This window comes from Colias eurytheme, chromosome 18, assembly GCF_061535395.1.
Source record: "Colias eurytheme isolate Ceu_HAF_F1 chromosome 18, ilColEury1 Martin Lab GWU primary, whole genome shotgun sequence".
Taxonomy (NCBI): Eukaryota; Metazoa; Arthropoda; class Insecta; order Lepidoptera; family Pieridae; genus Colias; species Colias eurytheme.
In genome coordinates, this window is record NC_142997.1 from 1,983,919 (window position 1) to 1,996,309 (window position 12,391).

At 33.9% G+C, this 12,391-nt stretch overlaps 1 protein-coding gene across 3 annotated transcripts in view; it reads right to left on the reverse strand.

Annotated features, from left to right (window-relative positions):
* The window catches only part of ERR (estrogen-related receptor), a 34,334-nt gene extending 25,829 nt beyond the window's left edge, over positions 1-8,505 (reverse strand). Inside the window, exons 1-2 of one of the 3 annotated variants that reach the window (XM_090112130.1) lie at positions 8,213-8,505; positions 7,667-7,764 (exon numbers count right to left, since the gene is read on the reverse strand). Coding sequence is in view for 1 of the 3 variants with exons in the window: in XM_090112131.1 (XP_089968257.1) it covers positions 1,979-1,996 (18 nt within the window). In the remaining 2 variants the exon portion in view is untranslated. Of the gene's footprint in view, positions 1-1,978; positions 1,998-7,661; positions 7,765-8,212 lie in introns of those variants that run through there. The other 2 variants (XM_090112129.1, XM_090112131.1) reach the window with 2 other exon arrangements.
* Positions 8,506-12,391: the final 3,886 nt, after the last annotated feature.

Genomic DNA, 12,391 nt, shown 5'->3' on the forward strand with positions numbered 1-12,391 from the left:
GCCTCCATATCGCTGTTAGGTAAATCGTGACAAAAGATATCACCACCGATAAACGTGACACTCATTTTTACATGATATATTATGTAAATAAATTTAAATATAAAACAAATGCATAGAATTAGGTGATAAAATTTTGGACATAATTTCAAAATCACAAGACAATACTCAAAAAATCGACAAATATCTCAAATATTTTTGAATTCAATGTTCTCAAATACGACTTAAATAAACAGATAGAATTAGGAAGTTTGAAATCTATATTAAATAAAAATAACAATAAGATATAAGTTAATTATAGCATGTACTTAGCATATTACAGACAACATAATATATACTTGTTTTATTAAATATGAAAATTGAGTGTTTCATTGAAACATTCTCAATCTAATTGTAAAGTTTTCGAAATAACAATTATCTGCAACGAATGGTATTTACTATTTATGCTATAAAAATTCACAATCAAAATTAGAATTTTTGAAACCGCGAGGCACGACAAGTGCAGATAATATTATTTGTGATTCAACAAAATATGAATAAATATCCGAAAAATCTTCGTAAATTAATATTATGCTATAATTCGTCTGTAGATAAGCAGCCAAGGCCAACCCACTATACTATCGTATGCAACTGCAAATCAGATTAGATACAAGTAAACTTCGTTAAAATATGGCAGAACTCTCATTTTATCTGTGCCTGCTTACACAGCCGCTACCAAATTTTCTTTACGTCAGAATAACTATAGTTTCCTGATCAGCTCGGTAATATTTTTTGCGACATCTAATGATTTAGAGTTAGTTCAAAACGCAGATGATTAAATTTTTATATTATTTTTCTTACATCCTTTCGTCTGGCCGTATTCATTCTTTATTTCAAACAAAGAACCCGTTCTCAAAGACGCCATAAAAAATAGCCCACAGATGATGGATTAGATTTTTTGTTAGCTCAATCATGTATTTTTCTTGTGCATAGACTTGCATAATTTTTATTATTAACACCTTTCACCAATCATTTAGACGGCCTCGACCTATACTTCAAGTTGAGCATATTGTTTGACACGTTTTAGTGCTCGTTTTGAAGGACCAATTATAATTAAAATTGAGCACCGCTTCTAAATCAAGTACCGGGTGATCAACGTTAAGATCACTAATGATACACTATCGACATTTTATGTTTAAGGGCAATATTGTGTTCGCAGGTAATTTAGCATTACGTCATACTTTTGGCAGTCTAAACAAATTGCCTGCGTTACGTGAAATAGGAGCGGCGAAACCGTTATAGGCTTCGCTAGACGCAGCTACGGCTCGGCGATCGATCACGGCGAGTTGAGGCAGGTCGGGTCTACGTTACTTTGCGTTTCGCACGTGTAACGTGAACTTTCCGATCCCGAAATACGTGCAAATAATGTGCTATGAACATGTAATGTACCCAGTCATGATTGATGTTTCAATATAAACATCTTATCGCTTTAAATATTTAACTTCAAAATCGATATAGGATGTAAAAAAAAACAGAATAGTTTCGCCTTAAAGGACTTCCGCACCAGGTTCGTGTGTTAGAATGACAAACAGGATTTGAAGGCAATTTTTGACTACTCAATCGACCGATTGTTAGCCACTTGCGAATACTAAATGAGTGCAGAGGCCGATACATAGTTGTGGCTATGTTATTCTATCAGTCTACATTGTATGAGTGGAAGAATTGATAGCATAAATTGTGCTAGAGCACATTCAAATCATATATTATTTTATTACTGCATAGTGAGTGTACAATTTCAAACGAGCTAAAAGAATAAGGACTAAAAAAATATAGCGCACCAAATATTGGAGATAAGAATGTAATGTTTTGTTATAAATGTGCGATGATAAACTGTTAGGATAGGTCAAGAACGGCCGCTTTTCGCAAAAATGAAAATAATAGAAAATTTCTTTTTACTCCGGCTATTTATAGCGCATTTGTAAAAAGAAAAAAACGTACGCACCACATCGTCCATCTCCATCCAGTCCATGTCGGCGCGGTTGTGCCGGATTAGTTTAGTGTTATTTGGGTCTAGCTATCACGCCAAAGCTAACAGTACTGAGCGTCGCGACGTTCGACACGCGAGTGCAGCGTCGTGTCGTATGTTGCACCGAAAATTCGTTCCCGCTCCTCTCCCCTGCACCCCACCTCAACCCCGCTCGCAAAATTTTTCGAATCGCACAACGCCATCTATGGACGATCGGAAGCCCCCTCCCCCTCTGGGTGGCCTTGAACTTGACAACACATCGCGAACGACCCAGTTTCGCCGTTCCCGCCCCCGCGCCGGCCGCGCGCATTGTCACGGCCGCATCAGCTGAATGGAACCGAATGCCGAGTGCAGCATAAAGAATATTTTCGCGCCACACCACTGCAACTCTCGTTTTCATTGTATAATATTACATCACTAAGTGGCGCGCTTATTTACATCGGCCGATTGAAATGAAATGTAAACAAAATCAACAGAACACGGAAAATATTCGCATAATTGCAATAAGTACTTCGTTGTTCGATAAACTACAAACGATTCAATATAAATTAAACTGTATAAGTATTACAACTTATACTTACGCATAAATTATAATGCATCACAAAGCGCGTTTGTATAATAACAATGTTTAGCATAAAAGTTCTAATTAAAAAAAGTTCATTACTTTATTATTTTTCCTAATGGCAACGAAAATGTAATTTACAGTTATAGTTTTTTTATTTCACGATTGAGATATCTCATAAATTGGGATGACTTTACGCATCCCAATTTAAAAAAATGAGAAAAACATTTTTCTTAATTTTTGAAGTGAAAACTTCTTTAGCGGCGTTGGGTATAAAATCTTAAACTCGCGTCAGGACACGTGGCCTGATCGAAAAAGCGTAAGACGGATGTTTTTTTTTTTAGCCCTTATATTCCATGTGTAAGACGGATACCATTCCAAAATATCAAACATGCTGAACGTTAATAATCAATTTTTCACTTCTGCCGGCACTCCCGGAGTGCAACCCGTCTTTTTTTTTCCTTTCATTCATGTAAATCAATTGACATAAATTTAAGACTTAAATTTTTTTATTGAATAACACTTTCTTTTATTTCATCTTGCCATCTCATCATCTGAATACAAATAAATAATCATTATTAAGCTTTCAATTCAATAATATAATTATATGTCTACACTAATATTATAAAGAGGAAAACTTTATTTGTTTGTTTGTTTGTTTGATTGTAATGAATAGGGTCATAAACTACTGGACCGATTTTAAAAATTCTTTCACCATTCGAAAGCTACATTATCCACGAGTAACATAGGCTAGGTTTTATCCCGGAAATCCCACGGGAACGGGAACTATGCGGGTTTTTCTTTGAAAACGCGGGCGAAGCCGCAGGCGGAAAGCTAGTATTTAAATAAAATAGAAAAACCAAGATGTATGATAACCAAAGAATGTCTGTTGATTTGAGAATGTCAGTTAAAAATAGTTTACTATGCTATGCGAATCACCCCCATGTATGTAATGCGATTTTTCTTTCGGAGTTATGACGTTTTTTTCAATTTTTCAATAAAATGGCATTCAGACATTTAAAAGACAACTTTTTACGGTGATGTCGCACTTACATTAAGCAACAGCGGGGTAATTTTAAAAATTTCTGGTAATTAAACACCTATTTATTGTTTTTTTTTTTGTTTTAATGATCATCATGTTAATAAAAATTTTGCACTTACCACATTTAGATTTCAATTTTCCGATTGAAGCCTTCTGAATAATAAAATGAAATTTTTAGGGTAGCTACCTGATAGATAGAGCAAGTTTTTAAAAGCCAAATGGAAAACTTTTTTTATGTGATTTTATTTTTTATGGGCCCTTGAAGTTGTGAACATACTGGGTAATTTTATCTTTCTTGGCATTTAATTCTTTTTTTATTCCATTCGAAGATCTAACCATAGTAAATGTAACCATACTGAATTGGCCTATCTTTCAGCTTAACACACAAAAAATCAAGCATCTAGCGCAATAATTGACGTCACCCCATGAGTGAAAATATCATCGTACTCGGCGATAGGTGAAAAATTGAAAAAAACGTCATAACTCCGAAAATACGAAAAATCGCATAACATACATGGGGGTGATTCGGATAGCTCTCTAGGTCCTCTACCTCCCAGCTTCGGTTCATCACTACTTTTTGGGACACCCTGTATTATAATTCATAGATTTTCCTCTAACACAATTCTGCAAAAATAGATAAGTTTTTATTTAATTCTTAATTATAATTGTTGTCTTCCTTGAAAGTTATTTATTATCTGAGTAATGAAGATTACAGTTTTAAATAAATTGAGAACAGAGCCATCTAGTTAAATTAGCAGAAACTTATTCATAAAAATAATTGTTTGTTATTTCTTGTGTTATTAATAATATTATTTATATAATTATTAAAAAAATAATTTTTAGTAATATTCAAGTATTCAATGTAATCTATTATACATATAATAAATCTGTAGAAGGGTCAATTCTGTACATTGAAAATATTGAAAAAATAAATAGCAGGGGGTGTTACTGGATCAATACCAAACCCAAATATGTGATTAAACAAATTTTTGTCTGTCTGTCTGTCTGTATGTGAAGACATCACGTGAAAACTAACGGTTCAATTTCGATGAAACTTGGTATAATTATACCTTATTATCCTGGGCAGGGGCGTGCACAGAGTTTTTCGACAGGGTAGGCAGAAATATTGTAATGATATTAAGTCATAATAACGAATACCTACTGCAATGTTTATAGTTTCACATTGCTGTACTCATATACCTACCTAATATGAGATTACAATACGTAGTATTCCCCAAAATAATGGAAAAAATATTACGATTTACACACCTTAGTACCTACTATAAAATGATTTTCAAAGTACCTAGGTATAATAACTAGTGTTCTATATTATGAAATTAACGATTAACTTTACCTTTGTGTATTACAAATTCCGGTATAGATCGGCCCTTTTTTCTATCACTGTCTCTGTTTGATAAATGTTTATTCATAAAACAAAAATAAGAATTTTTCGTTAAATTATACCTAATTATCTTACAAATTAAGTAATACACTCACGATAGACATAATCTATTTAGTTACTCCCAAAACACTTCACTTGCAAATTGTCTTATTTAACATTATTAATTTTCTCAAAAAACAAAATTTAACCTCAAAGTAAAATATTAAATAACGTTTATTATTTCCAAAACAAAACAAACGAATAATGATACTATTTGCAGATGGTCTTTACCGCTACAAAAATGTATAAATGATCACACTTCTTAAATTGGTCGCATATTCAACTTCAGTTTCGACTTTTCGTACCTAATTCGTATATCTTCGTAAAAAGACACTGCCTACCTTGTGTGTTTGTTTGCGTGGTTTTATAACATCAGTGTGCCGTGTTTATAGGCACGCACACATATAAAATATGCGTAGACACGCAGAGCACACATATAAAAACTTAGACACGGATAGTTTGTGTCTTTGCCGTCCCGTGACGTACTGGGTCCCGTGGCGGCGCTAGTGCAGCGCATGCATAGTGACTTGAGCTGTGTTATAGAAATTAGATAATAATGCCACCAAAATACCAATAGATGGATCTGAAATATATTTGAAATATTTTGATTTTTGTTTCATACTACATGGCGTAATTATTAATAAAATATAATGACGCTGTGAATTTCATTTATGGATATTAAATATTGATCAGAGTTTGGTAAATGCTAGGGTAGGCAGTGTCTTTATGTCTTTATGGAATGCACGCCACTGATCCTGGGCGTAAAATAGGATACTTTTTATCCTGAAAAAATACGTAGAAAAAAAATTAATCTTAATTTTTCAGTTTTATCCATAGACGTTGTTTTGTAGAACCGCGAACACACGTTGCGTATTATTATAGGCCTAGCCGTATTTGGGTCCGATAGATATTTATAAGATGTCATTGTCAGAGTTACTCAAAATGGAGAAATAAACCATCCACGCGAAGACCGACATCCGCGCGGACGGAGTCGCGGGCGGAAGCTAGTTATAAATAGTTTTGTATACAATTCACTCAAAATAAACCTTGATTGTTAAATAATCATAGTCTAGTAAGTCATTGGTTTAAACTGGCTGTTTTTAACATTAACTACAATTTACTTATGCATTAATGGTACGGGAGCAAGCAACGTTTAAAAAGGCATTTTAGGCCGGGTCCACATTTGTAGCATTTCGGTGTATCGTATCTCCGTTGCGTGGCCTCGGCGCGTATCATGATCGCTAGTTTGGACGCAAGATGATACCCGTTGATGATACACACCGTATCTGATACGGCCCGATCCGCACTAACCGTGTATCATGATACACCTCGTATCTGATACGCGTATCACGATCGGTGGTATGGACGTATTTTGATACTGTATTACGATACGATATACGTGATACACCGCGAACCATCGTGTGTCGGTTTTTCCGCGATCATCAAAGAGGATACACATCGTATCGATCAAGTTTGGACGTGAATGCAATTGATACGCGATCATTGCCTGTGTTCCCGCCATTTCGTGGTTTTCGTGGAGCGTCCATTGTCGCCGATACACTGAGATGATACAGCATTTGATAAGTATGGACGCGTTTTTTTTCAAGATACGCCTTTATAATACGACATGGACAAATGAGCGTCCATATTTATGATACAAATACTCGATACGATACGACTGATCGTGATACGTCAAGATGCTACAAATGTGGACCCGGCCTTAGTATAGTTGGGTTTTTGATATACTGTTTCTCTTGCTATTTCGGTTAGAGTCCGGGCTATGTGGCTGGCGGTAATGGTTGCATTTATTAGTTCGCACAGGAAAATATACTTAACTTTAAAGTCATTTATTAACGCGTAATTTTTAATCTTTTGCCTTCAGGTAGATCCATCAGACATAAATTTTTTATTGCAAGATGTTTTTTTTCGTTATTAAATAGGTGCCATGTGCAATTTTTTATTTCAAAATAATTAATATGTCATCAAAATAACTGAAATTACAGCAACATGTATTCTAAAATTCTCTCTTGTCAACGTTGCTACCTCCTATACGATAATGTATATTTTTTTCTTTATTGGTGATGTGAATTATAATAAAACATTTTGAGTAAAAATAAACAAGGCTTGCAATAGAAAAGTAAAACATGGTTTTAAAATCGATTTTGTACCTGCATTGACAAATATAATATTTATGACATTTAATATTATTATATTCATCTTTTCTATTATTAAATTATTTATCACACTATTAAAACATCAGAAAAAATACCTAAGACAATTAATGAGGCGGTGAGGCATTATATACTTCACAATTGTAATTTGAGAATAGATACTTCATATCTCATTAATAGTAAATACTATGTATAAAATGACAAGTTATCTATACGAAGAATATAAAGTTGAAGATGTACTTATGTTTGTTTGTTTGAACACTTATCTCAAGAACTACAGGTCCAATTTGAATTTTTTTGTAGATAGTCCATTTATGGAGTAAGGCATCACATATGACATGGATGATTGTGTAAAAATATAAAAAAAAATTATATATAGTGAAAGGCACCTTCACTTAGACAGTTAAACTTATAAAAAAATTATACAATAATAAAGAACTCACCTTACACAAAAAATATTAAATAGTCCAATGCTTTGGAAAGATGCATTTTGCTGGCCGTTTGAGTGTGGTCACTTGTAAATTCAATCTGGTTGAGCGGCAAAGACTGAAATTTGAAATTTAAAACCATTATATTATATGTTAAGCCTAATATTTTAATATATTTATTAGTTTATGTAATTTTGGTATTGAAAGTTATTGCATATTAAACTTAAAATCTATGTGAACTATCATATCATATCATTAAAAATATACATATTGTAAAATTGTGAAGTGGGAATAATCATTATGTAGAAAGAACCCATATAATTATTGGCAGTAAGATTTCCACAAATATAAACATTTTCTGTTTCTACAATATTATTATTAATGAATTTGTATTATTGTACATTGAGAGGGATAGTATTATTTGCATTTGTTACATATAAGAAGTAGGTACCTATAGAATAAACAAGTACAGACCTTCCTCATTAAAAGTACCCTAAGTTTCTAGGAGTTGGTATTATGTAAACATGGAGTAATGATACGAAATAATTTTTATGACTCATACTTACTTAACTTTATGTGTTCCAAAACCAACTAGTTACATGGGATAAAACATCCATAAAATAACTTCTGTAATATCTAAAAACACTTCAAAACTTCGAGAATAATAATCAGTGCGCTGTGTTAAATTTATGTATTTGTAGGTTCGAAGAATCGTTATTTACAGTACTAAATGATTTTAGAACCAGAAATATCTACACTACGGTATTAAAATTGAGGTAATAAATAGCATTCGTTGCAAAATATTGCAGTTTTAATAAAAAGTTCCCAATCTAAACAACTTTTGTGGTTATAAAATTGACATTTGACGTTTGTTAATTTTTTTTATGTGATTGGGAATTTAGGGTAGCCATAAGCCATTAAAAGTACATAAAATAAAATGAATTAAAAAAAATATTTTTAAGTCCTAAATCCTATCCCTATCTAATATATTGTTTTGTGTTGGGTGATATATGTTGATTACCTTTACACATGGGCTGTGCCTTTATACGTGTCGATGTGGTATCATATACAGGGTGCCCCGTTTATAGTGGTCCAAAAATTTTTTTCAGCTTGAGAGCATCATGAGTAATCATTTAAAACAAACTTTAGTTAAGCGAAAACTTACGGTTTAGAAATTATGATTTTTTTTATAAATAATCCGGAGTTTCAATATTTTTGTCACAAAACCACTCTGTTATGAAAACTACTGGACCGAATTGAATGAAATTTGGTATAGGTATAGCGCAATAACCTACCTATCGCACTATAGACTCATCTTGTGTAAATAATTAAACTGCATTTTTTTATTTTAACTTTTTCTGTAGTTTTTTTAATTTCTCGGCAAAATATTGATTTTTCGAAAAAATCCTGTGAAAAAAAAATGTACCACCAAGGTTTTGCTGGTACTGCTAAAAACTACCTTAACATAGGGTTATTCTTGACACAAAAATCATAGTTGTCCTTCGATTGTAACATCTTCAAAAACAACATCATGTACATTAAAGCATGGAAATCGAAAAATTACGAAATTTACCATAATTTAATTTTAATCATTTGGAACGGCCAATTTTTGATTAAAGAACCATTTATTGCCAGAAAAGTCATAAATCAGTATTCACATGGCTATAAAACTATTTGAATGAAATAAAATTTTAACCTGCCAGGCAAGATAACTTTATTCTAATGTCAATTTATTGAGTTTTTTTTTGTTGTTTAGTTTTTATGATTAAATCTTAATATAAGGTTATATAGCCTATGCCTCCTTAAGGTATTCATGTATGCTTAGAATACTATAAATAATGATTATTATTGGCGTACATAATATATATGTTAACGGAAATGTATATGTTACGGCTAAAGGTAGGTGAGAACATAAACTTAAGATTAGCCGGCTAAACTTAGGTTTATTTTCGACGAGGTGTTAATGTTAGTTTGTTCTATCTTTAGCCGGCTAAACTTAAGTGTAACCGCAGGCCCGTGGCTAAAAATGTCGGGGTGGGTAGATTTGGTTACTATAATACATGTAAGGAACAGGGCGAGTGTTTTCTGGCACTTCGCCGGCTGCTGCCGCAGCACGCTCGCTGCGCTCGCTCGGCTCGTGCGGGTCTTAAGAGTTCTAACCTAACCTAACCTAGCCACCAGCTTTCTGCCCTGAGTCGGGGTGGGTAGATTTGGTTACTATAATACATGTAAGGAACAGGGCGAGTGTTTTCTGGCACTGTGCGGGCCCCTCAAGCCCTCCACCGGCCCGGCGCTAACCAAATCTACCCACCCCGACATTTTTAGCCACGGGCCTGCGGTTACACTTAAGTTTAGCCGGCTAAAGATAGAACAAACTAACATTAACACCTCGTCGAAAATAAACCTAAGTTTAGCCGGCTAATCTTAAGTTTATGTTCTCACCTACCTTTAGCCGTGACATATATAATCCGTCATTGTATACAATTCCTAGGAAATGTATGTAATTCCTAAAATCGCACGGAAATGTGTGAAATAAATTATTTTATACACATTGCCTAGGAAATCTATACATTTCCTAAATAGCAATCGGAAATGTAAAACATCTAAGATAATGGAAGGTACGCGGGTCGATGGGGGGAGGGCCGAAAATTCGTAATCAGAATTTATAGTTTGGATAAGGGGGTGGGTTAGGTGAGGTTCGTGTTTTTTAAAACTAGATAGAAATAGGTCGTGAGCCGACGGAGCCCCACGAAGTGGGGCTCCGTCGGCTCACCGTCTTTTTGTAGAATTTTGGAAAAAGACGAATTTCGGCATATTACAAAATGCCGGCCGTTTGTAATACGGCGGATTATACAATCCGACTGGGACGTGTACAAGGGGACAGCGGGACGAGGGGACTGATTACTAACCAAATGAAAATTTGATTTGATTGAATATAAGTTGATTTAAGAAATGTTAATTAGTAAGATAATATGAACATATTATTATTATTTTACGGTAATCACTGTTACCCGATGCAGTGTTTTCAAACTCAAACTCAAACTCAAACATTTATTTATTCAATTAGACTACTTTTAGTAGCACTTTCGAATCGTCATTACATAAGTATTTTTAACATTTACCACCGATTCGGAAAGCAGTATCTATGGAGAAGAACCGGCAAGAAACTCCATAGTTGCTCTTTTAAAATCATATTGTCAATATTACATAATCTGTAACTTAAATCTAACTACATAATATATCATAATATGCCAAAGAACTGTCCTGTGGTTCTTACGCGACAACCCTCCATGGATTTTCATCTTCCATATATTCCTTAATGCTATAATAGGCTCTCTGAACTAATATATTTTTTACATAAGTTTTAAATTTAGCACTACCAAACTCTTTAATATTATGAGGAATTCTATTGTAAAAGCGTATACCTTGACCCATAAATGAATTTTTAACTTTAGCTAATCGGAAAAATGGCATTTCAATTCTATTTCTGTTCCTTGTGCCATAACAGTGTCTATCTCCTACTCTTGTGTGTACGTCGGCATTTTTGTGTACATGCAAAATATTATTAAATAAATACTGTGATGGTACAGTAAGGATACCAGTATTCTTAAAGAGATCTCTTAGTGAGTCCCGAGCACGTAAATTATATATAGAGCGAATGGCTCTTTTCTGTAAGATAAATATAGTTTCTATATCTGCTGCCCTGCCCCATAGTAGAATTCCATAGGACATAATACTATGAAAGTAGCTGAAATAAACCAATCTAGCTGTATCTTCATCGGTGAGATGCCTTACCTTTCGGACTGCATATGCTGCTGAACTGAGCTTACCTGCAGCGGTGTTGACATGGGCTCCCCACTGTAGTTTCTCGTCCAATGTTAACCCAAGAAATACAGTCGATTCTGTAGGGTGTAATACCTCCCCGTTCAAGGTAATATTTCTGCTCAACTTTTTAACGTTAGGTAGTAAAAATTCAACACAAGTTGTTTTTTTGGCATTTAATAATAAATTATTAGCAGTAAACCAGTCGGATATGTGTAAAAGAGTACTGTTCACTTCGTCAACATTTGGGTCATGCCTATCCACATTGAATATTAATGAGGTATCATCTGCAAACAGAACTGTTTCACACCTATCCTGTAAATAATAAGGTAGATCATTGATATATACCAAGAACAAGAAGGGTCCTAAAATAGATCCTTGTGGAACACCAATGTTAATTGACGCACCGCTAGAACGTTCTCCATTAACAACTACAGTTTGTATCCTATCATGCAGGTATGAGGCTATGAGGTTCTGAGCTTGTCCTTTAATCCCATAGTGATTAAGTTTACGCAATAATGTACAATGTTCAACGCAGTCAAATGCCTTGGAGAGGTCACAAAATATCCCCAAAGCATTTTTTGAGTTTTCCCATGCCTTATATATATGTGTTAGTAGTGCAACTCCAGCATCTGTGGTTGAGCGCCCCTTTGTGAGACCAAACTGTTTGGTGTGCAGCAAATTATTAGAAGCAAAGTGACTAGTCAATTGGTTTAATATTAACTTTTCGAATACCTTACTTAATGTTGGTAAAATCGAGATAGGTCTATAGTTGTTACAGTCTTCTTGATCGCCTTTCTTAAATAGAGGTATAACTTTACTAAGCTTTAGTAAATTAGGAAATGCACCATAGTCACAACACTTATTAAATATGAAAGCTAAATTGTTTGCAATATTTTCTATTATATTATTAACTAAATTTA